Raw genomic sequence first — 23836 nt, 5'->3', positions numbered from 1 at the left:
CTTGTCAATGTTATTTGAAGAAACTTCTCTCAGAAATATACTACCCAAATCCAAAAAAGTGCCCAAGTATTAATGATAGTTTCTTATATTTATGTAAAATTTCTAGCACTGTTTTTTGAGATTTGAGTATCCTATGCAAAATTTAGACAGTAGATTTGTTTCTTCCCAGAAAAGTTGAATGACATCAATAAACTGAATTATTTTCTCTTTCCTGAAAAAAATTTCTATGAAATTTAGTTTTTAGTAGTGTCCACCACAAATAACATTAATACATAAGGTGTGATTTAAAAAAAATTTTTTTTTCTCCACAGGTTACTTACTATTGTGTTAGTGAGCCCTCTTCTGATGCAAGCAAATTATGACTATAACTGGAGATGGGGAATTGTTATAGCATGGTCTGGAATTAAAGGAGTTTTTAGTTTACTCTTGGCACCTGACATTCATAATCTGGCTAGTCAAAAAATGGAATCACCACAAATGGTAGGAAAAATCATCTCATAATTATTTATATTTATTCATTTTGTTTATTTTGTAGCACTTGTCACAGTACCCAATAATAAAGTTAACCATTAAATTTTTTTTTAATTTAAATTCCAGTTAGTTAACAAACTATGTAATATTAGTTTCAGATCTACAATTTAGTGATTCAGTACTTCCATACAATTCCTGGGGCTCATCACAAGTGCTCTCCTTAATCCTCATCACCTATTTCACCTATCCCCCCTCCCCTTTTTGGTAACATCAGTTGTTCTCTATAGGTAAGAGTCTGTTTCTTGGTTTTCCTCGCTGTCTCTCCTTTTCTCCATGCTTGTTTTTTTTTTTTTTTCTTAAATTCCACATACAAGTGTACTCATATAGTATTTGTCTTTCTCTGACTGGCTTATTTTGTTTAAGATAATACTCTCTAGCTCCATCCACATCCTTGCAAAAGGCAAGATTTCTTTTTTTTTAATGGATGAATAATATTCTATTGTATATACATATATATATATACACCACATTTTCTTTATCCATTCATCAGTCAGTGGATATTTGGGCAATTTCCGTAGTTTGACTAGTGTACATAATGCTGCTAAAAATATCAGGGTACATATATAGTTTGAATTAGTATTTTTGTATTCTTTGGGTAAATATCCAGTAGTACAATTGTTGGATCATAGGGTAGTTCTATTTTTAATATTTTGAGGAACCTGTATATATTCCCACCAAGAATGCAAGAGGGTTCCCTTTTCTCCACAGCCTCTCCAACACCTGTTGTTTCTTGGGTTGGTGATTTTAGCCATTCTGACAGGTGTGAGGTGATATCTAATTGTAGTTCTGATTTGTATTTCCCTGATGATGAGTGGTGTTGAGCATCTTTTCATGTGTCTGATGGCCATCAGTAGGTTTTCTTTGGAAAAGTGTCTATTCGTGTCTTCTGCCCATTTGTTAATTGAATTATTTGTTTTTTAGGTGTTGCATTTTATAAGTTCTTATACATTTTGGATACTAACCCTTTATCAGATATATCATTTGCAAATATCATCTCTCATTCTATAGTTTGCCTGATTTTTTCCTTTACTGTGCAGAAGTTTTTTGTTTTTTTTTTTATTTTGATGAAGTCCCAATAGTTTATTTTTGCTTTTGTTTCCCTTGTGTTAGGAGACACATCTAGAAATAAGTTCCCAAGCCTGATGTCAAAGAGTTTACTGCCTGTGTTCTCTCTAGGATTTTATCATTTTCATTTTTCACATTTAGGTATTTAACTCATTTTGAATTTATGTTTGTGTATGGAGTAAGAAAGTGGTCCAGTTTCATTCTTTTGCATGTTGCTGTCCAGTTTTCCCAACATCATTTGTTGAAGAGACTGTCTTTTTCCCATTGAATATTCTTTCCTGCCTTGTCAAAGATTAATTGATCATACAGTTGTGGGTTCACGTCTGGGTTTTCTATTCTATTCCATTGATCTATGTATCTATTTTTCTGCCAGTACCACAGTGTTTGGTCACTACAGCTTTGTAATATAACTTGAAATCTGAATTGTGATGCCTACAGCTTTGCTTTTCTTTTTCAGTGCTGCTTTGGCTATTAAGGGTCTTTTGTGGTTCCATAAAAATTTAAGAATTACTTGTTGTAGCTCTGTGGAAAAATGCTGGTGGTATTTTGCTAGGGATCGCATTAAATGTGTAGATGGCTTTAGGTAGTATAGATGTTTTAACAGTATTGGTTCTTATGATCTATAAACATGGATTTTATATCCATTTCTTTGTGTCCTTTTCAATTTCTTACATCAGTGTTTTACGGTTTTCAGGGTACAGGTCTTTCACCTCTTTGGCTAGGTTTATTCATGGGTAACTTATGGTTTTTGGTACAATTGTAAATGGGATCGATTCCTTAATTTGTCTTTCTGCTGCTTCGTTATTGGTGAATAGAAATGCAACAGATTTATGTACATTGATTTTTTTTTTTAGCCTGCATCTTTACTGAATTCATGTATCAGTTCTAGCAATATTTTTGGTGTAGCCTTTTGGGTTTTCTATATACAGTATTATGTCATCTGCAAATAGTGAAAGTTTGACTTCTTCCTTGATGATTGGATGCCTTTTATTTTTTTATGTTTGATTGCTGTGGGCAGGACTTCCAGTACTATGTTAAGTAACAGTGCTCCATCCCAAAGGTTTTGCACCATTGTGTTTCATTTTCATTTGAAATGAAATTGTGTTTTTAAAATTTATTCTTTTATTTCCTGGATAACTCATTCATTGCTTAGTTGCATATTGTTTAACCTTTGTGTATTTATGTTCTTTCCATTTTTTTCTAGTGGTTGACTTCAAGTTTTATAGCATTGTGGTCAGAGAATATGCATGGTATGATCTCAATCTTTTTGTACTTGTTAGGCCTGATTTGTCACCTGGTATGTGAGCTATTCTGGAAAATGTCTCATATGCACTTGAAAAGAATATGTATTTTGCTGCTTTAGGAAGGAATGTTCTGAATGTACCTGTTAAGTCCATCTGGTCCAGTGTATCATCCAAAACCCTTGTTTCCTTGTTGATTTTCTATTTAGATGATCTGTAATGGGGTTGTTAAAGTCCCCTACTATTATTGCATTATTATCAATTAGTTACTTTATATTTATTATTATTTTACATATTTGAGTGCTTTCATGTTGGGTACATAAATATGTACAATTGTCTTCTTGTTGAATTGTCCCCTTTATTATGATATAGTGCCCTTTTCATCTCTTGTTACAGTCTTCATTTTATTTTATTTTATTTTATTTTTTTACAAATAGTTTATTGTCAAATTAGTTTCCACATAACACTCAGTGCTCATCCCCACAAGTGTCCTCCTCCATGCCCATCCCTCCTTACAGTCTTCATTTTAAAGTTTAGTTTTTCCAATATAAGTATTGCTACTCTGGCTTTCTTTTGACACCCATTTGCATGATAAGTGTTTCTCCATCTCCTCACTTTCAATCTGCAGGTGTTCTTTAGGTCTAAAATGAGTCTTTTATAGGCAGTATATAGATGGATCTTGTCTTTTTTATTCATTCTGACACACTGTGTTTGTTTGTTTTTTAATGTTTATTTATTTTGAAAGAGACAGAGAGCATGAGTAGGGGAGAGGCAGTGAGAGAGGGAGAGAGAGATTCCAAGCAGGCTCCATGCCCAGCTTACAGAGTCTGATGTGGGGTTCAAATTCATGACTGCAAGATTATGTCCTGAGCCACAACCAAGAGTCTGATGCTTAACTGACTGAGTCACCCAGACACTATTGTGTCTTTTGATTGGAGCATTTACTCCATTTATATTCAGAGTAATTATTGATAGATATGTATTTAGTGCCATTTTATTACATGTTTTGTCATTGTTTCTGGAGATTTTCTCTGATCCTTTCTTGTCTTTGTCACTTTGGGTCTTTCCTTTTTACTCAAAGAATCCCCTTTAATGTTTCTTGCAGGGCTGGTCATGAACGCCTTTAGTTTTTTTTGTCTAGGAAACTCTTTATCTGTTTTTCTTTTCTGAATGATAGCTTTCCTGCATAGAGTATTCTTGGCTAAAGATTTTTCCCATTCAGTGCTTGAGTTTATGATGTAACTCCCTTCTGGCCTGTCATGTGTCTGTTGAGAAATCTGTAGCTAGCTTCATGGGTCTTTCCTTGTAAGTTAAGGACTTCTTTTGTCTTCTTTTGTCTTTATCAATATAGTTTACAAATTTAATTGCAATGTAACTTGATGTTGTCCTGCTTTTGTTGATTTTGATGAGTTTTCTGTGCCTACTGGGTCTGGATGTTTGTTTCCTTCCCCAGATTAGGGAAGTTTTCAGGTATTATTTTCTGTCCCCCCTTCTCCCTTCTTCTGGGACTCCTATAATACGACTATTATTACATTTGATGGAGTCACTGAGTTCCCTAAGTCTATTTTCACGTTCCATAAATTTTTCTCTCTTCTGTTCAGCTTCCTTATTTCCCATTATTTTGTCTTCTTTATCACTTACTCATTTCTCTGCTTCTTCCAGCTTTGTGTTCATTGCATCAAGCCTGTTTCCAATCTCAGTTATTATGTTTTTCATTTCTGACAGTTTCTTTTTTAACTCTTTTATCTCTGTGGTAAGGGTCTCCCTGAAGTCTTCCATTCTTTTCTCAAGCCCCCTTGAGTATTGTGATTATTGCTTTAAATTTTCAATCAGGCATGTTACTTATATCTGTTTTAAGTTTCTGCCTTCTCTGTGTTAGAAAAGCCAGTTTCCTGCTCCTGAGAGTAGTGGCTTTATGAAGAAGAAGTCATATAGTGTCCAGGGCCTGTTGCTTCAGGGAGTATCTCTGGTGTATGTTCATGAGCTCTGCTGTTGTGTTTTGGCTGCTCGGTCCTTCAGGCCAGCTGTCTGCAGAGGCTCTCCTTGCCTGCACTGGGCACTCTTTGGTCCTTGATCAGAGTGTGGTGAGTTTTAACTAGATGTGCTCTGGTCTGCTTGTTAAGTAAGACCTGATACTACTTCCACTAGAACCGAAGCCCTGTAGAACTCTCTGATTAGGAGACATGGTGTGGGCAGGGGTTTCTGCTGGTCTTCTGGGGAAGGGGCTGACTAAGCTGGTACTGAGGCAAGCTTGATCAAGAAGGGCAGTCCTACCAGAATGCATAGGTGTGGGACTTGGGGTAAACAGGTAGGCAGCCCTGTGGGTGCTACTTTGCTTTCTGCAGGTGGCTTTGTGTTTAAGATGAGGGACAGGGAAGGGAAATGGCTCCAACCAGCTCCTTTGTCCTCAGAGAGGCATCTCCACGGTATCTGCCTCTCAGGGAAGCACTCTGAGAGGAGTGAATAATCTCCCCACTGCCTACTCCAAGCATTTTTCAGATCACTGTTTCCACATCATCTGCCCCAGTTAGTTTACCTGCCTTTTTTCTGGGAGTAGGGCAACACCCTCAGGGCTCTATCTCAGTCATTGATCTTTCAAAGTCCATTCTTCAAGCCCCACTCATTGTAAGAACTCACAAAAACTAGCCCCTCATGTTTTCCCACCCAATGACTTTGGGGAAGTGTTCTCCTGTGCATTCCCCCGTGTGCTCCATTCTCTCTCTCTCCCTCTCCTTTCTCTGTGATCAGGGCTCCCTCCTCTTCATAGCACTTGTGATCCATTTCTCCCCCAAACCACATCTCCATACTTCCTACCTTCCTCGATATGGCTTCTTCTCTCCAGAGCTTTAGTTGTAGAGTTTGTTCTGTCAGTCTTCAGGTTGATTTCTGGAGTCTTACAATGATTTGATAGTTATCTAGTATGTTCATGGGATGAGACAAGCCTGGGGTCCTCCTTCTCCTCCACCATCAACTCTCCCTTCTCCTAAAGTTAACCATTAAAACAATTTTAAAAAATGTTTTATTTTATTTTTGGGACAGAGACAGAGCATCATTGGGAGAGGGGCAGAGAGAGAGGAGACACAGAATCTGAAGCAAGCTCCAGGCTCTGAGCTGTCAGCACAGAGCCTGATGTGGGGCCTGAACCCACGAACCATGAGATCATGACCTGAGCTGAAGTTGGACACTTAACCAACTGAGCCACCCAGGCACCCCTAAAGTTAACCACTTTAAAAATTAGATTTGATGGGGAGCCTGGGTGGCTCAGTCAGTTAAACATCTGACTTCGGCTCAGGTCATGATCTCACCACTCNCAACAGTGTAGGAGGGTGCCCATTTCTCCACATCCTCGCCAGCATCTAGAGTTCTCTGATTTGCTCAAAAAATAAATATTTTTAAAAATTTTTAAAAATTAAAATTAGATTTGAAAAATGCATTCTTTTAAGAAGAAAGGAAATTTCAGAGGAAAGTTTATTTATGTTGATAGTATGAAAGGAACCAATAGTCAAGTAATGGTTTAAAGGTGTGGAAGTCAGATGAACTTGAGATTGAATCCTGCCCCCACCCTCACCCCCCAGTCGCAGGCTGGGTGACCTTGGGCAAGTTCTCCAGATTTGTGGAACCTCAATTTCCAGTTGAGGATAGATTTCTGGACAATATGGTGGTGGTAGTATCTATGGTAGTGAGACTCCAGGAAAGATCCAAAGACCCCAGTACATCTGCTGAGAGTGTTAGGGCCCCTTGTTATTTGTAATAGTACTGTGTGAGTTAGCTGGAGAAGTTACTAGAAGTTGCTAGCAATCCCCAGGATACCCCCACCACCTCCCAGTCAGATGAATTCCAACCCTGCTTCTGGGAGGGAAAAATACACTTGAATAATGTGAATTAAGAATACCTGTCCACCTCCTAAGGAACTTGAATCTTCAGGTAAATATACGGAGTTTCTTGATATTGGCTAATTTCCAGCTCAGGATTTTCTCTTCTTTGTCATTTTTCTCCTGTTCCAGAAGTACAATATTTTAAAAATATCTTCTTTGAAGGATCAGTTATCACCCTCCTCATCTTGCATGTAGAGAAATCAAAACAAATAAAATAGAATGTTAGGGAAAGAACTCAGGTGTTCTAACTCCCAGAAGTGCTTTTTCAAAATGGACTACTATATTCCTCACCATCTTTCCTGAGGATTTGTACTTTATATCTATGGCCATCATCTGGTAATTAATTTGGAGTTCAAACAAACCTGTAATTTTGCAGACCTTGGGTCCTTTCGTGCCCCAAAGGAAAAGTATCATCAGCAACATGAGCTCCTTCAATTTTCTTTTGTGCAAGGAATTAGGCTAAAACCAAGTCAACAAAATGCTAACTAGCATTTGAGTATTGCTTATAGTGTTTCTCAAATCCACTCGATGTTACATGAATCCCTTACGTGCCACCCCAGACCTATACAATCAGAATCTGCAGGGAAGAAACCTGGAAGTTGATATCTTTTAGAAGCACTTTCAGTGCTTAGTGTTATCAGTCAAGTTTGGGAAACACTCTCCAGAGGACATACTGTTGTTGACTCCATTTTCTAGTGAAGGACACTGAATCTCAGAGTGATTAAGTCAATGGACCCCAAATTACATGGCTAATTAAAATGGCAGAGCCAAGACCTGAAAATGTGGTTGTGTTTCGGCTCCTGTGAGGTGTCTCTCCAGACCCCATGACAGTTCCTGCCGGCCCCGAGCCTCCTGAGCAGCCATAGTAAATGCTGGTGGCAGACACACTTTCCCATCCTCACTGTGGTCACTACTGCCTGCTATTGCTGGGGTTTCTCCCCAACCCTGCAGGCTCCATAGTGGTGCCTGTGATGCCTACCATCCTCCTGGCTTTGCATGGCTGCTGCTGAAAGCAGCAACAGTGGAGACTCTTTGATCAGTGTTCTTATCCCTTCCAGAAATTACAAAATGTTTTCTCATTCACATTGAAAACTAATTTCTGCTCCAGTATATTATATTCAAGCAGTGTCCACAAAACAACCCTTCCGCCTTAATTTCTATTATCTATCCAAATTATCTATCCAAAGCAGGATTTAAAAATGTGGATTAAGATAGAATTTTGCTGGTGGTTAATTGAACAATGATTCCCTTTGGAGAACTTTTTCTTTCTTTCTTTCTTTCTTTCTTTCTTTCTTTCTCTCTCTCTCTCTCTCTCTCGCTCTCTCTCTCTCACTCTAACTACTTATGTATTTTGTTTTTTAGTTTATATTGTATGTACAGGTAATATCACTAATGACTATGGGAATAAATTCATACATGATGACTCGTTCAGCCAGGACATTAGGTAAGGTATATTTATCTTTCATTAATTAACTGGAGAGAATAATGCAAATAGATTATTGTTGAGAATCATGGGGACCTTTCTTAAGGAGCTCAAGGAATTGATTATGAAATCATTCATTCCCATTCGATTATTTATAGATGCTGTATTAATTGGAATATTGGTTTAGCCAGAGTAACAGAAACCACATTCACAGTGGCTTAAACAAGATAGAGGACTTTCTTTTCCTCTCTATCAAATTGTCTAAGACACTGGGATGATTCTGCTTCCCAAGGTTGTCCAGAGATCAGCATCCTTCTATTTTGTTGTTCCTCCTCTCCCTGGAATGTTGCCCTTGTCTGCAGGGTAGAAGCTGACTCATAACCACTATATATTCAATCCAACCAACTAGAGAGAGAAAATGGGGAGATGGGTGAAAAGGGAAGGTCAGCAGCTTCCTTTTAAGGGTACAATCCAGAAATTGTATATATCATCACCACTCACATCCCATTGACCATAATTTGGTCATGTGGTCACACATGGTTAAGAGAAGCTATAAAATATTATCCCTACCTGGGATATTGTAGGGATAATGGTGGAGCTGTGGCTGGCCATGTGCTCAGCCAAGACTTGAGATTCTATGGTAAAGGAAGAAGGGGGAAATGGATATTGGGAGTCCTTTGGCTGGAACCAACATCTTCCAGCAATTCGTCAAAATGACCAACACAAAGGAAAAGCAGAGAGGCACCCTCTCTATGTTCTCTAGGCCTTTTAGAAAATGGAGTTGTTCCTTTGCAAATCTACAAGAAAGGTGATGTTGTAGATATAAGGAATGGAAACTGTTCGAAAAGGAATGCCCCACAAGTGTTACCGTCGAAAAACTGGAAGAGTCTACAATGTTACCCAGCATACTGTTGGCATTGTTATAAACAAACAAGTTAAGGGCAAGATTCTTGCCAAGAGAATTAATGTATGTATTGAACATATTAAGCACTTAAAGAGCCGAGATAGCTTCTTGAAGAGTGTATAAGAAAATGATTGAAAGAAGAAGAAATCCAGTTGGGGTCAACTGAAGAGCCAGCTTGTCCCACCCAAAGAAGCACACTTTCTGAGAACTAGTGGAAAGGAGCCTGAGCTGCTGGAACCCATTCCCTATGAATGCATGGCCTGATAAATGTAAAGAAAAAAAAAAGAAGGTTTTAAGGTTGTAAAAAAAAGAAAAGCAAATGGATATTGGGGGATAATCAGCAGGCTCTGCTACAGTTGCCTATTTCCAGAAGACATTTGAGGCCATTGATAATAAAGTGCATAAATTTGATAAAATCACAAATAGACAGACACATAGTCAATAGAGAAATCTAGGATAAGATGGTTGGTGGCAGTACAGTCAAGTAGGGAAGGAGAAGGCTGGATGGGATTACACAAAGTCTTCAAATAGGGCCTTAGTATCACTTAGTATCCCATGGCCTGGTCCTCAGCTAAGTGAGTGCAAAGGATGATCCTTTCAGGGTATCTAAAATTGATCAGACTTACTGGAGATACACTGCACTCACAAGAGCATGTGGATCAAGCAGAAAATCAATTAATTCATTAATAAAGAGGATGATTTCTTTCTATGTCTGAAATAATTGTGATCATTATTCAGAGTAATCACCTCTAAATACCAATTTCCTTGATAAACAAAGCTAGTCATTGGAAGGTATCTTGGAAAGCTATGGAACTAATGAGCTTGGAACTAATGAGAGGTCAATGGAAGGACGATATTGAAGGAGAATTCTTCTAAACAGGGCAATAGCCTGGTGAATTTACCCTATTGTGCCCATGAGAGACTTTACCTCTTAGCTTGTGTCTTAAGCACAGTCTTGCCATTCCTAAAACAGCGCCCCACCAGCACTATAGCAGAACTTCCTGTGCAGCCCCCCTCAAAGCCAAGGGCTCCAATGTGTGAACTGGGCTAGTAAATGGGGCAGATTTTTGGTAGCTCTTCTTTCCCCCTAGTTATGGATTTGTTCTTGTTCTCAGTGGAGATATATGCTTCGTCAGCAAAAGCCTATGATGGAGCATGACTGAGGTTAATTTGATCTTTGAAGGCTTTCTCACACCTCCCTTCTCGCCAATTTCTTTTGACTCTCAGGGATCCAGACCCACTGCATTTTCTTTGCTTAGGATATCACATCTGGATTTCTCCCATACTTCTTTTCTTGTGATTCCTCCTACTCTGATACTCAAAGGCAAGATTAACAAGGGGTTTTACTGTCATGGTAATATTTTTTTCTCCTCTTTTTCTTCCCTTACAATTTAAAAATATTTATTTATTTTGAGAGAGAGAGAAAGATAGAGAGAGAGAGCGCGAGCATACATGCATGCAAGTGGGGTAGGAGAGAAAGGGAGAGAGAGAATCTTAAGCAGGCTTCTGTCTCAGTGCAGAGCCCAATGCAGGGCTCGATCTCACAACCATGAGATCATGACCTGAGCTGAAATCAAGAGTCAGATTCTTAACCAACTTAAAGACTCTCCCAGGTGCCTCACAAAAATGTTTATTGTAGTAGTTAAGCTTCAGAATTTTCATTATAAAACAAAAGTATATGGTAAATACTTTCTCCTTGTAATATCTATGCTCATCCTTTCTAGAAGTACTGTGAGGCACACAGTTAACGCTTGACAGAATTGAGTTTTATCAGTAAGAGTTTCAAACCAACTACTTTTGTCTAGTCAAAGGCTTCAGCAGGTTCCCTCCTCACACTCTTAAACACATTTTAAACACAGATCATCTTAAACACACACAGAGAATTCATTCAAAAGTATTAGTGCCACCAAGTGGTCCACATATACTCACGTTTCCCCAGAGCAACCGGAAAGTAGTTGTTGCTCCATCATAGGAATGTAATTAGGCAAATGAAAAAAAAAAAAATTCTTCCTGTATGGTCTCAGCCATAGAGTTTTGAATCCAAAACTGACAACTTCTAACTTCAGCCTACGGACAAATGCATCTTTGCTCTGGGCCATAGTGAATCAAGAGGGATATGCCTCCAGACCTTTGGGATACCAGAAATTTCAAATACTGTCAGTACATACAGTGTCCCATAAAGAATGCAGTAAAGTTAACTAAACATTTAGGACTCATTTTAATTCTTTATGGAACATTTCATATGTGCTTATAAAAAAAGAACAGTTTTACTGAAATGGAATTCCAAGTGGGCAGGCAAAGCTCATTCATTAAATGAATTCTTTTTATGAATTTTTATGAATTCTTTTTATGAATTTATGAATTAAATGCTTCTTTTTGGTGAGTGGGCCTCATAGCTGTACCTTCAATTTCATACCTCAAGAAAATACAAATGGCTACAAGTTTTGAGACATGTGGATTTTCTGGCCAGGAAACAGCTGTATTAAATTTGAGGGATCTCTGTTGTAGTGACCTCTATATTTTAAATTTTTTAAATTTTATAAAAGAATCAGCTAGAGAACTTGTTAAAATGCAATTTCCAATCTGATTCTCTAGGTGTGGGTTGGAGCCTGGGAATTTGCACAGTTTAATAGGCAGCCTTCCCACCTGTAGAAGACAAAAGTAGTTTTCTATACTTTGAGAAACACTGGTTGGGTGCCCTGAAGTAGCAAGTCACGTCTCTAGCTAAAGGGAATGAGAGGGAACGGATAGAGCATTTCTTAGCAATTGAGTCAAAGTGGAGTTATACAGCCAGGAGAAACAGAGAGTTGAGTAATTTTCTGGAAAATTTTGGACCAAATGTGGTCCTTGCTTTATTTAAGCACACTCTGGTTTGACTGTCCAGGTGATTGACCACGCCGGCAAGATTTCACTACATCTTGCAGGGTTTTGCCTCTTGGAGTCTTTGCTGTCTTATATTAAGATCCTTGCTTTTCTTCCTCACAGGTTTGTGTGCTATTTCCCTCCCAAGGCAAATGGCCATGCAAAATGCCATCAAGCACATTCAGGAGATAATACAGAACACAATAACACTATTTAAAACAGAAAAAATGTTGACAAATGTTAATTGGACCTTAGTAGAAGAGAAAACAAAGATTGAATACATCATTCCTGTGAGTTGATACCTGGCCAAAAAAGAAAAAAAAAAAGTCCTCCTTTCTCTCCTGGGTCTTCCTCTCTTGATTTAGTTTATTATAAAAAAAAAACTTGATTCTGCTAATAAAATATCAGAAAACTGTGGAGAGGGGTGTATATTTACTAGCTTTTATATCTGGGTGAAAAACTTCTTTGAATTCTCTCTAAAAAGAAGGTCTTGGTAATTTAGCTTTATTTGCCAATACGGGAGAACAGGTGTTTTTACACACTGGCTGCCTGGCAAACTGTGTACGGCCTCTGCTAAAGCTGATGTTTCTGACCGCTTGAGGAGCTGAGCCATCTGTCCTCAATTACTATAAAAAGCAGAAAGCACAGGTTGCTTCAGAGAGCAGTCAAGCAAAGACAGGTTTGGGGGAGAATCTGACTTGTAAATCTCCCCGAATGCATAATTACTTTACCACAATTAAAAGCAACATTTCTCATGGGGAGAGTATACCCTGTGATACATAGCCCTCCATTTTAGCAGTTCTGATTTGAGTTATCGGAATCTTTGCTGAGTGAAGTGCTTATTTTAGCTGCTTATTTTAGCTTATTTTTAACTTTATCTCTTTATGTTTTTAAACTTAGTCTGATACTGTTCAGTTCTCCCATGTTTCACATGATAACAAAAAGGAGGAATCCCCAACAGAAGAAGTTTTAATAGAAGAAGCCAGACTGCATGTGGCTATAATACAAATGGTTGGTACAGTTCACATAATCCACTTTATGTTTATTTTAATTCTTGCAATGCTTTCAATTCTTACTTAGGGCTTTCAGGTGACTAGAAAAAAATATTTTTTCAGTTAAAAATTTTTTTTAACATTTATTCATTTTTGAGAGATATAGACGGAGTGTGAGTGGGGGAGGGGCAGAGAGAGAGGGAGACACAGCATCCAAAGCAGGCTCCAGGCTCTGAGCTGTCAGCACAGAACCCGACACGGGGTTTGAACTTACAAACTGTGAGATCAGGACCTGAGCCGAAGTTGGATGCTTAACTGACAGCCACCCAGGTGCCCCTATTTTTTTCAGTTTTGATAGCATATTAGTTGTTAAAATTTGTTTGATTTACGGAAGTTAAAAATAACAATAAATGTCCTAGGCTTTAAGTTCAAGTCACAAATTTTGTTATTCTGTTCTATGTCTTGTAATTTTTGGCAGTTCGCTTTTGAGGGGATTTCGAATAATGTTTGGTGCTATTTACATACCTATTTAACTAAATATCTTCAAATATTTGATACTGCTCTTATAAATTTAATGTACTTGAGTGTCTTTTATATAACATTCTCTTAAGTGGTTATTTAACTCATAAATTTAGTAAATTAAAATATATCTAATGAGCCAAAAATTCTCTTAAAGTATTTAAGATTTAAGTTTTAAATGGTTTAATATAAAGAAGATTCTATTTTTAAATGTATGTATTATTATGGTATATATTATTTATATTAAAAATAAGGAAGACTACTAGGTAAAATCAACTTATCAACTTGCACATCTTAAGTTGAGGTTACATTCCAATTGGACACATTTTATTTCTATTACAAACAAGGACACAAAAACATGCTCATATATTTATTAAGCCAAGCCTATCTTTTTTATTTTAAAACTTATTATTATGAGGAACTTCTAACATATACAGAAGTAGATATAATACTGTAATGAATCCCTATGTACCCATGACCCAACCATAAAAACCAACATGACCAACCTTGCCCCATCTACAACCTCATTCTCTACCCTACCTTTCGTATCACTTGGAAACAAATCCCAGATATCATATTATTTTATCCGTATATATTTTGGTAAGTATCTCTAAATTTTAAAGTCTTTTAAAAAATATAGTAAAATATTAATATTGTACCTAGAAATTAATAATAACATCAAACATTGAGTCAATGGTCAAATTTTCAACTGTCTCATTAATCTGATCAATGAGTATTTTCACAGTTTATATTTTTAAATTGAATTCCAATACAGTTTCCGCATTGTAATTAATGGATAAGTCCTTTGAGTATCTTTTAATCTATAAATTCCTTCTTCTCTTATTTTTATCTGTTGAAGAACATACTTCTTTTTTTAAAAAAAATTACTTCTGAGAGAGAGAGAGATAGCATGAGCAGGGGAGGATCAGAGAGAGAGGGAGACACAGAATCCAAAGCAGTCTCCAGGCTCTGAGCTAGCTGTCAGCACAGAGCCCAGCGTGGGGCTAGAACCCATGAACAGTGAGATCATGACCTGAGCCGAAGTCGGACACTTAACAGACTGAGCCACCCAGGCGCCCCCATACTTCTTAATACAAAAATATTAATACTATATTTTCCTTCTTTTAAACATTTCTAAACTTAATTTAAAATATTTCCAGAGTTTGAAAGTTTCTTACCCAGACCAGTAGAGTATGGTCATAATTTTTTTATAGAGCCTCCTATGAAGAGGTGGTGCCTATATCCCTCCCCCAACTCCCCCACCTCATTGAATTTGGGCATTCTTGTGACCTGTTTTGACCAATGTGTTAGAAGTGACTTTGGGAATGTTCTGGAGCCTAGGCTTTGAGAAGATTTACAGCTTCCACTTTCTACTTTGAATACCACCCTGAGATTATCATGTGAGCTGAAGAATTAAGAGGCTACATAAAAGTAAACTGAGGCATACAGCCAGAGTTAGTACCCTATTACCAGACTTGTAAATAAATGTTAATTTAAAAGAGTTGGGGCCATAGACTCAACCTCTCAATGGCAGGAGATGCAAAGAATTGTGACCATATTTTTATCTGTTTTTTCTTGGATGTTTCCCCCATCCAGTTTTATTGAGTAATAATTGACATACATTGCTGTATAAGTTTAATGCATAGAGTTGTGATGGTTTGATTTACATATATTCTGAAAAGATTATCACAATAGGTTTAGCTAACATCCATCTTCTCATATAATTATAAGAAAAAGAAAAAGAGAAGAAAAGGAAAAAAATTTTTTAGGGTATAACCATATTTAATGTACCACAATGTGCTCACTGGCCACAAATATTTATATACCTCCTACAAACAAAATGCACTCATTCTTTTCTAAGACCCACCCCCCCCTGCACCCTCCACACCAAGCTTCATCTTATTATGGTAATAGACTGTGTCTCATGATCTGCATTTGCTCTAGGAACGATTCCTCTTGATCTGGAGACCTAGGAACTAAGAAACACATTATTTGTCCCCTCCCACTCCCCACCATTTAGTGCTGATCAACAGACACTTCTGATCAAGAAGGGGAAGAACAGGAAGTACTGATTAATCACTGGTCCATGGAAATTCTGAAATCCCACTGGGCATATGAACCAGTGCACCTCATCCTTTACATTTCCATAGGAAATAATCTATGTTTGTAGCTGACTGGGCTTCTCAGCCTGATTTCTGTCAGTAGAAACTTGGGAGGCTTCTATTCGTTTGGAATAGTTTCTGTCTCTTTTATCCAACCTGGTACAATCTCCTTAAAAACTTGTGTATTTTCAATCAGTCTGATTATAGTCCACTCCACTTTGCAATTCCTTTTCAGATAGGCCATATATCATAAGAGTCAGAGAAAGCCTTTAGTCTGCTTGAGAGGATAGACTGAGAACCAGCTTTAGTCTTTCAGTGGTCTTAACAAAAGAGTCTTTGGCACACCCTTGATTTGATCTTGAACTTGAGGCTACATTTTACTGTCAGCACACTAGATTTGATCTTTATTTTAGATCTTTTGCCAGCTGGAGAGACTGCAGATGAGTAATAAGTTTAGTTTTCAACCTGGTAAATCAGGGAGTCTTTTTGTTAATTTCTTCTCTTTGGTTTCTCTTGCTCTTCCCATACTTTATCATAAGTAGCTTTAAAAGTTGATAGTTTTAGGGGTGCCTAAGTGTCTCAGTGTGTTGAATGTCTGACTCTTGATTTTGGCTCAGGTCATGATCCCAGTGTTGTGGGATCGAGCCCTGCATCAGGCTCTGCACTGAGTGTCCAGCCAGCTTAAGATTCTTTCTCTCTTCCTTGGTCTCTCTCCTCCACTCACTCTTTCTCTCTCTCTCAAATAATAAAAAAAATTTAAAAATTTAAAAAGTTGACAGTTTTAATATTTCTAGAATATTAGAAACCTAGAAATATTCTTAGCAGCCAGATTCATAAGTTAATTGAGCACATTTTCCACCTTCTAAGTGGCCTCAGATGACAGTATAGCCAATTGTGGTGACTCTTTGTAGCACAGCTACGTCCCTCCCACCTCCAATACCAGTTTTTGCACTTGTCTGTCACTCTACTCACCCCTAAGTCCCAAAGCTAATGTCACATGTTTTAGCCCTTTGTTATGGAGGCTTTGAATAATTGGTACTGATTTCTGTTTTGGCTCGCCTTTGAGGTATATCAAAACACCCCCAAATTTACTGGCTTAAAACAATGATTTATTATTTCTCACAGTTCTCTGGATTGGAAGTCTGGATGATTCTGTCATTGGTCTTGGCTGGGAGCACTCATGTGTCTGTGGTAATCTCATAGTTCATTGGGGTTGTGAATGGTCTCATCACAGATTTAGCAGTTGATGCTGGTTTTCTTTCAGAGCACTTTGGGTGTCTTCCATATGGCCTTCTATCTTGCAGTAGAGTGGACTGGGCTTCTTCACCAGCATGGTAGTTTCTGGGTCCCAACAAGGTGAGAGAAGAAACAGCAAGGTCTCTAAATCCCATGTTCTGGAATTTGAATAACATCATTTTTACTCCCATTCTGTTAGTTAAAGCAAATCACAAAGCTAGCCAGAGTCAATGAGTGAAGAAGTGGACTCCATCTCTTAGGAGAAGCAGTAGTGTCAGTTGCAAAGGGGCATGGACACAGGAAGCCATGGATACATTGGGGCTGTTGTTATAATGACCTACCACATTTACTTGTTTAAGCCAACAATCCCACGTAGTAGCCCACTCCATGTTGTCTTTTAATGGCTTTCCTGAGAATGCCCTCTGGCATTCCTCCCTGTTTTTGATTTTCCTTTTTGGTCTCTTTCATGAGCTCCTCTCTTTCTTTTTATCTCTTTAATGTTTTCCTCAGAACAACTCTGTCCATCATTCTTACCTTATAATCTCTCCTTCTTTGTTCTTAGTTATGCTCATAGCTTTAATACTATCCAAGGATGCTCCTCAAATCTATATTCTTCTTTCCAAAACTCTCACTACCATCTCTTTAGACTCCTAAATTCACCTGTGGCTAGACATTTCTTAGACATATCGCTGGCACCTAAGTCCACATTGAACTCATCTCAAACTGGGTCTTATATTCCTAGTCTCAGTGAATGGGCTCATTACCTGATGTGATCACTCAGGTCAGTCCTCTTTCTCTCTGTCTCTCCAAGCTCTATCAATCTTACCTTCTAAATATCTGTCAACTATGCCTCTTTCCATTCTTGTGTTTATTAATTTAGGAAATTATAACTTATTGCCTGAATAATAAGCTTCAACTGGTCTCTCTGCCCCCAATATTTCCACGGCCAAATCATAGTGACTTATCTAAAAGACAAACAGGACTATACCACCTTCCTGCTTAAACCCTGCAATGGTTCCTCAGGTCCTACAGCATTTTCCTAAGTGAGTTCCAAAAACCATTTGCTTTGCTCCACAGAATGTTAACAGGGACTGCATATAAAAAAAAAAGTTTCCATCCTCAAATTTGTTTGGGAAATTTCTCCAGGATAGATCATATGTTGGGTCACAAAGCAAGGCTTACCAAATCTAAGAAGATTGAAATTATATCAAGTATCTTTTCTTTATATCATTATAAAGATGATATAAAACTAGAACTAAATGGTATAAAATAGCATAAATTGTATAAAACTAGAAATCAGTAACAGGAAGAAAATGGAAAACTTCACAAAAACATGGAAATTAGACCACACACTCCTAAAAAAACAGTGGGGTCAAAGAAGAAATCAAAAGGGAAATCAGAAAATATCTTGAGACAAATGAAGATGAAAACACAATATATCAAAACTTATAGGGTACAGCAAAAGCAGTTTTAAGAGGGAAATTTATAGTGATAGCCTACATTAAGGAAAAAGAAAGATCTCAAATAACCTAACTTTACACATCAAGAAATTAGGAAAAAGAAGAATTTGTTCTTGGGCCCATTTTAATAAAGTTAGTAGAAGAAACTTAAGCAGAAATAAATGAAATGGAGACTAGAAAGACAATAGAAAAATCAATGAAACTAAGAGGGTTTGTTTTTTTTTTTAAGATAAGCAACCTCACTGTACTTTTGATTTTAGCTATTCATAACTCCCATATATCCCAGCAACCTCACTCTGGGTATATGTCAGAAGGAAATGATAATAGGATCTCAAAGAGCTCTCTGGACTCCCATGTTTCTTTCAGTATTATTTACAATAGCCAAGACATGGAAACAGCCTAAGTGTCCACAGATGGATAAATAAAGAAAATGTTTATCTATCTATTATCTATAGATAAATGTTTATTTGTATATAATGGAATATTATTCAACCATAAAACAGAAAGAAATCCTGCCATTTGTGAATACCTGAATGGACCTTGAGGACATTATGCTATGTAAAATAAGACAGACAGAGAAAGACAAATACTTTATGATTTTACTCGTATGTGAATCTAAAAAAAAAAATCCAAACTCAGAAACAGAGTGAAGTGGTGGTTTCCAGGGCTAGGAGGTGGGGGAAATGAAGGAGATATTCAAGTGTACAGACTTTCAGTTATAAGATGAATAAGTTCTGGGGCTCTAATATACAGTGTGGTGACTATACAAATCCGTATTACATACTTGAAAGTTGCTGAGAGAGTGGATCTGACATCATGCACAGTCACACACACACAAGTTGTAATTATCTGAGGGATGGATATGTTATCTAATCTTATTATGGCACATACATTTTTTGCAATATGTATGCATATATCAAATCATTACATTGTACACCTTGTACACATTGTACACCTTAAACCTACACAGTATTGTATGTCAATTATATCGCAATAAACCTGGCAAAAAAGTGGAAAAAGGAACACAATTTACTTTTCTCTCTTGGTAGTTCCTTAAGAGGTTGAGATGATTAGTTAACCTTTGAATTAATACTTTCACTGTCCTGCTACAGAAAGATGACAGTATGACACTATTTATATAACTGAGGAAAACTCTTTCAGTTGTGTAGATTTTGAGTTTCTGAAGCTAGGAAACTTTGTATCTTTTCTTACACCCAGGATAGTACTTTGCAAAAAAAAAAAAAAAGAATATTCAGTAACTATTTGAATTGAATGGAATTTATTTCCTGCTGCAGGAGTTTTTTGGTAAAAGTATACTTTTCTATGATGAATTTAATAATAATAGTGAGGGCTATGTAAAGGTCAAGTAGAGTGTATTACATTTATGTTTTGGTCCTTTGTAATACTTATTTAAAATTAAATATTTAGAGAAGCTTTGAAAAACAGTGTAACGATGGAACCCTCAGTGTAGAGGCAGCCCGGATATTAATCGGTGCAACGAAAAGCTATTGCCCCATCCAAGGAAAGTAAGTATACTTCTTAAATTGTTATTTCCAAAATCAAATTGGTATATGGAAAATAAATTTTTTAATGTTTTTTTAAAATTTATTTCTGAGAGAGAGAGAGAGAGAGAGTGAGCAGGGGAAGGTCAGAGAGAGAGGGAGACAGAGAATCCAAAACAGGCTCCAGGCTCTGAGCTGGCTGTCAGCACAGAGCTGACACAGGGCTCGAACCCACGAACCATGACCTGAGCCGAAGTTGGACACTTAACCGACTGAACCACCCAGGTACCCTGGAAAATAAATTTTTAAAAACCGAGAGTTAAATGTCCAGATTGATCAACCTATTTACCTCACCTGTCTATCTGTCCATCCATCTATCTATCCGTCCACTTATTTTACTTGTTTAATTTTCCCCACCCTGAAGTTTCATAACTTTGGTGACATTAGGAGATTCGTGACATTAGGAGATTCAGGAGGAAGATCTGACTACAATGTAATTAGAAAAGAGACTAGGGGAGTCATAAAAGGAACTTAGGTAGTTTCAGATACTATTTATAATTATCTCACCTTTCCATCATATTTACTAAGTTACTGGATAGGATAGGGAGGGAAGCCTGGACACTGTCAATAGGCTGCTCCCTCAGGTGGATGAGGCCTTGAAGGAACTGACCCCACTGATGGTGCTGAGAGATGCAGTTAAATCTGATGGGAAAAACTCAAGTGTCTGAGAGATGTGTCAATATATGGTCAGAGTTCTGGCAAAACTTAGCTAATGGATGATCTAAGACAAAGCTGGTGAGGGCAACAATGATAAGAACTTCTGTCTGGGGGAAAGCCAACATTTCAGCAGTCTGGTAATCTATCTGGGAGATCTCAAGTTCCTAAAGTTTTGAAAGAGTAGGGCCTTCAGGGCCTTGGGGAGGCCTGAGCTAGGCAAGGCATGACAAAGGGGATCCTTTGTCATGTCCTGATTCTAGATCCCAAAGAACTAGTCTGGAGAAGCTTTAATTATGTTCTACCTCAAGTCAAGAATGATTCCAGGAACAGAGGCAGGAGGAGTTTCCTGCACCATGGCCATGAGTGGCTAGGTGGATGGATACAGAGGCTCAAATTAAAAAATTTTTTTTAAGTTTATTTCTTTATTTTGAGAGAGAGGAAAAGCACGAGCAGGGGAGGGCAAGAGAGAGGGGGAGAGAGAGAATCCCAACAGGCTCCACACTGTCAGCCCAGAGCCCCACGCAGTGCTAGAACTTACAAACCATGAGATCATGACCTGAGCCAAAATCAAGAGTTGGGTTCTCAATCAACTGAGCTACCCAGGTACACCTAGCACTTGACTTTTATTATAACATATATGTATATTTTTCTTTGTTAGATTCATGAGTATTTATGATGTTTCAACTTATGCAAGAGCTAGAAGTTGGCTTATAAAGTTTAAAAACATGTTAACTTTCTTGGAATATCATAAAGATAAGGCACTTATTATTCTATATGAGTAAGTATTATAAACCTTAATAGCAATATACTTCAAAATATGACCTTTTATACATTGTCAGCATCGGTTACATTGATTTTCCTTATTAAGAAAAATCAACTAATATGGTCAACTCTTACTGATTGAGTGGTAATGGAGCAGAGTACTTGCTTCTCTTTCCTTACTCTGTTGTGGCAACTTTGCTGATACTTCTGTTTACAGAGTGGGTAGGAAGAAGAAGAAAAGAATGGTCATATTTGGACTCTCTAAGGGTTAACTGCCATATCTTAAGGTCATATTACAAACCGGACTCCTTTCAGTTCCTTCTGGTATTCTGGGCAGAGGAGGGAAAGAACAAACGCATGGCCTATAACTTTCTCTCAATTTCATCTGAGCTGTGGGGTTGATGTCCATGACTAGAAAAACACAACATGGTCTTAATAATACCTATAACCAATTTCCCAAAATATCACAAGATACAGATTTCACTGAACTTGTATAAACTCTTCCCTTTATAAGTTGTGAAGTTACATACTTTTTAGAGCAGGAAGACAGGCTTTTCTACTAACAAAAGATGTCAAAATGAGAAATGCCTGAAACATTAATGCTTCTAAATTTCAAGTAGGCATTGACATACATTTCATAACAAATTCTAATAATTAAAAAAGGTTTTTTTTCCATTTATTAAGTTTAAAGAGAAATACAAGAAATTAAAACCCTAGGGTCTTGCATATATCCAGATAACCTATTTTTGTTAGGCTCTACTTAGGATGGATTGAAAAAGTAAAAAAAAAAAAAAATACAGCATGGTAATTATTGGATAGAATATTTTTTCCTGTTCTTAATTTTAAATGATGCTGATGTTTTTCTCTAAATTTGTGTCTTGCTTTTGATGTCTGCATCTTTGCCTTGTTTCCTATGTACTATTAGCTTTGATTTAAAAAAAATTCGCCCCATTCCGATATAGATTAGTAAGAGCTATATTTTTATCTTTTTCTATTATGATTATTGTGTATAGAAAGTATGCTTTAGGTTTTTGCTTATTTATTTTATGCTTGTATACTCTTCTTCAAATTAATGTCAATAATTTGTGATAACAAATGTTGAACTTCAGATCTTAACTGTTATATTTTTAAAGTGATCTAACATTGTATTTTATCTCTTTTTTTCAGAAATAATAAATTTCTGCTTTTTGTATATCACATTGTATTTTCAGAAGAATTTGAATATGCAGGCCATGTTATAACATTAATATACATTTATCCCATGATAGTGCATCTATGGCCAATGGCAAGAGAGTTAAATGTGTCCGGACTTATGTTAGTAAACTACTATTTTGTATTTTTATACATAGTTCGATCAGCACTGAAGGTACTGTTGAAAATAGAAATGTATCCAATAAGAAGAATAATTCAGATATTTTGAATCTGTTTTTGTTAAAATATTGAAATAACTTGATACTAGAAGCCATTTGCTGTAATAGTTGATAGGATCATGGAATTTTTGTAATCTTTTTGAATTTTCTGAGTTTAATAAGGAAATCAGTACAATAGTCATGATCTTGGAAGCAGGTAAGATAAGTATCATAAAAGTGGAGAGAATTCTAAGGATTTGCAAGAGAAACAAATATCAAGATGGAAAATACAAATAGTTGTTTCTGTCAAGTACTCTCTGTAATGATGTGAAAAATAAATAAGGGGATAAACCCACCTTGGTTTACTAGGTCCTTGTTGTAAGAGGAGAACCACTTGTTAGGATAAATGCTTCCAAGCTCTTTTGTCAGCATCACGGTTTTCATACTTTATTGTTAATAATATTGCAATGACTCTGTTTACTGCTATTTTTTAATTGCTTGGTTTTGACATTTCAACTTCATTATAAATTATATGTATTTTGAATCAAATTATAATTCCTGATGTTGGAGATTTAAAATAATCTTTTGAAATTCCAAGTGAGTAACTTAAAACTCAACTTTTTCGAATGTAACTCATTTGTAGCTAAGGATTTAACTGTTAATTTTAAAAATCTATCACAGTATACATCACTGTATAGGTGCTACGAAATAACATACGTTCTATTTGTTTTCTAAATAGATAATACTTTTGAAAAGGAAATATTTTCATCAATATTGGAATTCTTTGGACTTTGTTATCGTGCTTCTTGGAATCATTGATATCTTTTGTATATACTTTGTCAAACTGAGACCAGACAACTTTGTTCTTATTCAGATTACAGTAGTAATAGGATATTTAAGAATAATTAGGTTTATTCCCCTCACCAAGGTAAAATGTCACACTTCTAAATATTGGGTTTCTAAAAAAAAATTTTTATGTTTATTTATTACTGAGACAGAGAAACAGAGCATGAGTTGGGGAGGGGCAGAGAGAGAAGGAGGCACAGAATCTGAAGCAGGCTCCAGGCTCTGAGAAACTGTGAGATCATGACCTGAGCCAAAGTCAGATGCTTAACTGTCTGAGCCACCCAGGTGCCCCTGGGGTTGTTTTTTTATACAGTTTGTTAAATGTGTTAAGAAATCTCATTATTTTGAAGGATACAGAGAAGGAGCTCTCTTTATCTGGAATGCTGTCTCTACAGGTGTCTGCTTGGTTCACTCTTTTCCCTCACAGAGAAGGCTTTCCCTGCCCAGCCT

The 23836-nt window shown here is 36.9% G+C and overlaps 1 protein-coding gene across 1 annotated transcript in view; it reads left to right on the top strand.

Annotated features, from left to right (window-relative positions):
• Positions 1-23836, top strand: part of SLC9C2 (solute carrier family 9 member C2 (putative)) — an 82392-nt gene that overhangs the window by 27820 nt on the left and 30736 nt on the right. The window contains exons 9-16 of the mRNA XM_077756016.1: positions 312-480; positions 8075-8156; positions 12025-12191; positions 12802-12912; positions 19639-19736; positions 21088-21207; positions 22359-22557; positions 23280-23468. Coding sequence (XP_077612142.1) covers positions 312-480; positions 8075-8156; positions 12025-12191; positions 12802-12912; positions 19639-19736; positions 21088-21207; positions 22359-22557; positions 23280-23468 — 1135 coding nt within the window. The remainder of the gene's footprint in view (positions 1-311; positions 481-8074; positions 8157-12024; positions 12192-12801; positions 12913-19638; positions 19737-21087; positions 21208-22358; positions 22558-23279; positions 23469-23836) is intronic.

This window comes from Crocuta crocuta, unplaced genomic scaffold, assembly GCF_008692635.1.
Source record: "Crocuta crocuta isolate KB4526 unplaced genomic scaffold, BGI_CrCroc_1.0 scaffold122, whole genome shotgun sequence".
NCBI lineage: Eukaryota > Metazoa > Chordata > Mammalia > Carnivora > Hyaenidae > Crocuta > Crocuta crocuta.
The sequence above is the reverse complement of the archived record's forward strand: the minus strand, read 5'-3'. Positions and strand labels throughout refer to the sequence as shown.